Consider the following 6000-nt stretch of genomic DNA (forward strand, 5'->3'; position numbering starts at 1 on the left):
GTAACTTTAGCATTCACACTAATAGTAATTTCTGAAAATAGTGGAGCAAGAATAACAGCAAGTGATTTAAATAAAAGGAATTTGGAAGATTTTGGATTATTTAATAGATTAAGGGGTAATTTTTAAATGTTTGTTGATGATAGGGGTAATTTAGTCAGATAGTATCACGGTAGGGATAAATTTTGCCTGATAGTATAACGGAGGTTAAATGTAGATAATATTCAAAAGTAGAGGGATATAGTTGGCCCCTTTTCCATTTATAATTTAAGAAAATAACCTTTTTAGATATCTTATGTGTAAAAGAAAGATCTCTTACCTATAAAAGTAAATATTTCTAAAAAAAGAGGTAGAAACATAAAACTAAAAACAAATTTGTAAACAGACACAAAACCAATTGACCCGCTGATTTATATAGTGCGTTTAAATTTGATATTATAGTGTTCTAAATGGCAAAGGCATCGTCAGAATTTACATGTTAAACGAGTTATAGATTGCTGAAGACATGCGTATATATTAAGCAAAACTTTATTTAATACGCCAGATTTGTTAATAATAAAATGAAATCAAATGAGCTATTTTCATTTGAGAGTTAACAAATGAGCTATTTTCATTTGTTAACAAATTTAGTTTGGTTCATTAATTACCATTTACCAGATTGCGTTTATAGTTATTACAGAGTACCAAAATGGAAAAAACTTGTTAAACCTTGTGTCTATACTAAAAGAGTAAATGAATGAGATTTCTTTTATACATTATCTTTTTAACATTTAACCGTAAGTATAGTAGTAAGATTTACTATCACCTTAATCGTGACCATTGCTCCTGTAAAGTCCAAGTATTCTCCATGAGAAAATTCTCACGAGTATGTAGGTTATTTTAAAGAAAGTTAGGTTATTTTTTCCGAATTAAAAATTATTTTTTTATAAAGAAAAAAGGTCGACATAAACAGGGGCGAGGCCACCTTTTGCAAAAGGTGGTCATCTGACCACCCTTTGCCAAAATATTATAAAAACGTACATTGTGTATATAAGTAAAATATTGATTTTAGATGTATAAAACATATATTGAACACCCTTTGTCAGAAAATTTTATTTACTTCTTTCAGGTCTGAAATACCCTTGAAAATATTTCTGGTTTCGCCACTGGACATAAACAAGAAATCTGGTAATCCTTCTTTATTTGTACTTTCAAAAACAATATATGTTGCTTTATAATAGTATAATTTTACTTATAAATTTATACTTTGTATCAAAACTACTCGGTCAAATGAACCCAGTGCCCAAAGCCTTTTATGTGGGGCCTCTTTATGTGGTGCTTGAAATACCATGGAAGTTGACTTTTTTAAGGTAAGCTGACGATGTGTTCCAAGCATGATTTAATTTAAATAACACCATTTATGCCAATAACCAAGCTGCTAAGAGAAAAAACACTACTATATTCTAATAATGCAACGGAGAAATGATACTTTTTTGGAGCCATAGATTCGATATGAGATAACATTTCTTGGAGCCAAAGATTGAATGCGACACAATAAGTATCCCCCAAAATACGCTCTACTTGATACAAATTTCAGTGTCAATTACCTGCAATTTTCAGCAGCAATGACCAAGTATTTCGATTAATCACACCCTTGACTACTAAAAGAGGAAAACCAACAACAACTACTACCCAGTAAAATTCCACAAAGTGGGATCTGGGAAGGGTAATGTGTACGCAGACCTTACCCCTAGCCCGATAGGGCAGAGAAGTTGTTTCCGATAGACCCTCGGCTCAGAAAGACGAGAAAAAAAAACAAAAAAAGACAATTCATTAGTAACTCCTGTAGAAACCGTAATAGTAACAGAAGCATAACAACCAAAGATAAATGACATACAATAACAGTAACCAGTAACTAAGGCTCAGGGCTAAGATAAACAACAAGGATAGTGTGGATCCAACATAATCTGCAAGTCATCTAAGATCAACCCTAATCCAACCCCGCCTCACCCCGGTATGAAGTAAGAAAAGCTCTACTACCCCCTAACCTACAATCCTAATGCTTGACCTCCAAACCTTTCTATCAAGGGTCATGTCCTCAGAAATCTGCAGTCGTACCATGTCCTACCTGATCACCTTTCCCCAATACTTCTTAGGCCTCCCTCTACCTCTTCTCGTACCCACCACGGCCAACCGCTCACACCTCCTTACCGGAGGATCAAGGCTTCTCCGCACGTGCCCGAACCATCCGAGCCTCGCTTCCCGCATCTTGTCATCCACAGGGGCCACACCCACCTTCTTCCTAATATCTACATTCCTAACCTTGTCTATTACTTTAAATCTTTATAGCATCTTCTATACATCTCAACATTCAAAAATAAGAAGAAATTCGAACGGTACATCCATTACTCAACTGTCAAAACCAAAATATACTTTAAGAAGACTAGCTGCCAACATGTTTTGTATTTCTGAGTAGGAATACATAGATTCAACCAATGGATAGACATCTAATTCTCTTAGTCATCTTTCCCGGTTTACTTTCTACTATCCAAAACAGTTCTAAATGAGAAAAAAGGGGTCAGCAGTTAATTTCGACTATGTGCATCAAATTTTCATATTAACATAGCTACCAAGTTAACTATTTAATCAATACGGGAAAATCCTGCAAACACCTAATGACGAATTCATCTAACTTCAGTTTCAAACTCCATTCACTTCAAGAGACGCTGCATACTTCCTTTTACGCTTTGAGGTACAAGACGCTTTGCGTGGTGATGGAGAATATTGTAGGCGGTAACTGATGAGTGATGGACCAAAAATACTAAATTTCCCTGACTTGCTAAAAGCAGTTTCAGCATCAGCGCGCCTCTTGAAAACAACTTTCCCTCGTTTGCTCTTGTCAATAACTTCAGTCTCAGATTCACAAAGTGGACCGTACTGACTAAATATTCTGTTTAGATCTGCTATAGGAGGAATTGATTCTAGATCTGAAAAGTTAAGAACCAATGCAGTTGGGGAGTACTCAGAATTTCCATGCACAAGAACAGATAGATTTTCTCTTTCTGAATTCTCAAACGAGCCACCTACTTCTTGTTTATTGTTCAAGCTTGGACTCAGGCCTGGAGAAGTATCCCATTTAGCATTAGGAAAATCCTCTTGATTTTGGACCTCAAATAACACCTGATCCTCAGGGTAGCATTGAATAATCCTGTCAGTCCAATAGGAGTCTTCAATACCTTCTATTAACAATGTTTCAGGAGAGGCCGAGTTGGATGATTTCTTCTCTACATGCTTTTCTACCATATTTGTGTGGTCTCTTGACTCAGTAGTTTCCAAGCTAGTCATATTTCTGTAATCACAGAACAGACCAGCTAGTGATAACAAAATGCTATACCCATTCATGGGATCCCTGGCAGCCAAATAGAGCTTTGAGAGCATCTCTATTGGAGGAGGGAACTCTTTTGGAATCAACCGTTCTTCAGATTTCACGGGAGCAGGTACTGAATCTCCAAAACCAACATTTCTCGACTTTTCACTACGCTTACCAATTCTTCTTTGGGAACTTCCATCAGTAGACTTGAGAATTTTGTCTGCAGCTTTAGGTGGTGAAGACATCTTATTACCACTGCTTTGTAACACTACCTTTTTCCTTCTTTTTGCCTTGGAATCACTAGGCAAAGAGTCAAATGCTAGAATTCTCTTCTCAAAAGACATAGACTTCCACTCCCGCCCAGCTCTCCCTCTAGATTTCTTCTGATTATTTGATATGCCTGAACTGCTCCCATATATCAAGATGGACATTGATTTTTCTTTTCCACCATGGTGCTCGTCAACCCCCGAGTGTCGACGACGCTTTGTAGAGGAAGTACCTTGGAGATCTGAATTTTCCTCTGAAGCCACTCCTGCCACATCAATAGCATCTTTCTCCCCATGCAGTGGTTCAACATCATTATCATTCTCCAAATCACTATATTCTTCTATTACTGGGAGCTCGTAATAACCCTTCCAGCGATTAAAGGCTGCCAATTGAGCTTTTGCCAATATAAATGACAATCTATGAATCCTAGAACGTGGGGCTGCAGCTGCTGACTTCAGTGATCTAACAAGCTCGGCAGGGTTAAATGAGGTTTCATCTGAAAAGTAGTCACCTCCAACTCTCATGCTTGATTCTGCCCTGATACCAGCATTGATAACAATCTGGGATTTCATTTTTGCTCGGGTCTCCTCCTGCAAACATGGGCAGGCCAGCCCAAACTGAATCCGTTGAGAGACTTCATCTAGAGCACGGTCCACGGCATGAGAAAAGCGTTCTGAGTTGCTCTGTTTCTCCATTTGAGAGAAATACATCCTAAATGGCTTAATGCGAGATGCTTCATTCCATGCAAATGTCTGGTCACCAAAATATGCTATCAGATAGCTGTCCTTTTTTAAGTATTTCATTGCTCTGTCTGATGCAGCAGAAGGCTCAAATATCTGCCCAGGCCACCAAGGATGACTCCTCACCTTACCCCAAACTAAATCAGACACATAAAATTTACCTTCCTCTTCCATTCTGTCCTCATCCCCTCGTCTTTCGGGAACAAGAGCATCAGGCCGAACACCTATGCCATCTTCATTTTTCAACTCAGCTTCTATCAGTTGTTCTTCTTTTAATCCATCTTCATTCCCTTTCATATCCACCCCTTTAAAGTCACTATTAACTACTATACCATCAGGAACAAATTCATTCTTCCCACCTAATACGTCTTGCATGAAATTTCCTTCGACTACATTCCTGTTTCGGGCAAGGTGTGAAAACCCCCCTTGAGCATCACCCACATGGTTTTCGACAAACGACACACTTCTCAGGTCTTCGAATTGATCAAATTTTTGCCCTCTGCTCTCGTTCACACCAAGATCAGTAAAAGGTTCAACATCAACCTTATCATTTCCTAAAAACCCCATTTGACCATCGAGATCCCCCGAATCCAAATCAATTTCCACATCTAAATCTTCCATTTGCACTCTTAAACCCTCACCAGCGTCATTCCCTTCTCCAAAAACCCTAATCCCATCAACAACAGATTCACCAACTAAATGCTGATTACTTCGATTCTCAATTAGGGTTTCATTTCCTAACTGACCAACACTAACAACATTAATAGCCTCGTTTTTCACCTCAACATTAACAACTCCGGAATTTAGGTCAGCAGGATCGTATTTTGCCGACATGAAGAAACCCTAATCAATACATAACAACATAATTATACACATGCATGCATCGGGGGAAAAATCTTAAAGGAAATGAAAAAAAAAAAAAAAAAAGCAAAACAATAACTACATTGATTAAAGCTGTTCAATTCAAATTTAACACATGCAAAGAGATTTGTAGTGTTTACCTGGCGTAGATGCTTCTTCTGAAAGCTATGAAACCTCTGAATATTAATTTTCCTTTAGATGGAGAAATGGATATATAGTGAGAGAAACTTCCACAAAAATATGAGTGTAAATTTTGTTTTTATTTCAGTGAATCCTTTTAATTTTTTAATTTTAGACTGTATATATTTTTGGGGTTGGGGACTGGGATAAAAAGATGTAAAAGGGCTGCCGTTGAGTTGTTTGAAATAACACGTGTCACTACGATGTCGTTTTTCGGTATGACATGCAAAAAACAATCAAGTTATTTTTGAGTAAATCCGAAAAAATTCACTATATTGTTTGAAGCTACCTTAATTGTTAGTGGGCGTTTGGACATAAGAATTGTAAAATTTTAAAAAAAGTAAATTTTTTTAAGTGAAAATAGTATTTAAAAATTAGAGTTGTGTTTGGACATGAATAAAATTTGAGTAAAAATTTGAAAAGCAGTTTTTTTGGAGTTTTTAAATTTTTGAAAAAATCAAAAATTCATTTTCAAGTGAAAATTAAAAATTGTATGGCCAAATATTGATTTCGAGGAAAAAGTGAAAAAATTTCGAGAAAAAAATGAAGAAATTCTTATGTCCAAACTGGCTCTTATTTTCGTAAGGCTAAATGGCCTAATTGACT

At 36.7% G+C, this 6000-nt stretch overlaps 1 protein-coding gene across 1 annotated transcript; it reads right to left on the reverse strand.

Moving 5' to 3' along the window:
* Window positions 1-2420: 2420 nt before the first annotated feature.
* Window positions 2421-5514, reverse strand: LOC107777668 (PWWP domain-containing protein 5-like). The gene is made up of 2 exons (XM_016597756.2): window positions 5355-5514; window positions 2421-5196 (listed from the first exon to the last, which is right to left on the reverse strand). The coding sequence occupies exon 2, from the start codon at window positions 5185-5187 to the stop codon at window positions 2677-2679; it is 2511 nt and encodes an 836-aa protein (XP_016453242.1). The 5' UTR covers window positions 5188-5196; window positions 5355-5514; the 3' UTR covers window positions 2421-2676.
* Window positions 5515-6000: the final 486 nt, after the last annotated feature.

This window comes from Nicotiana tabacum, chromosome 10, assembly GCF_000715075.1.
Source record: "Nicotiana tabacum cultivar K326 chromosome 10, ASM71507v2, whole genome shotgun sequence".
Classification (NCBI taxonomy): Eukaryota; Viridiplantae; Streptophyta; class Magnoliopsida; order Solanales; family Solanaceae; genus Nicotiana; species Nicotiana tabacum.

Coding starts and splice junctions, on each gene's coding strand:
- LOC107777668 (XM_016597756.2), bottom strand. CDS start 5,187: ATGTCGGCAAAATACGATCCTGCTGACCTAAATTCCGGAGTTGTTAAT.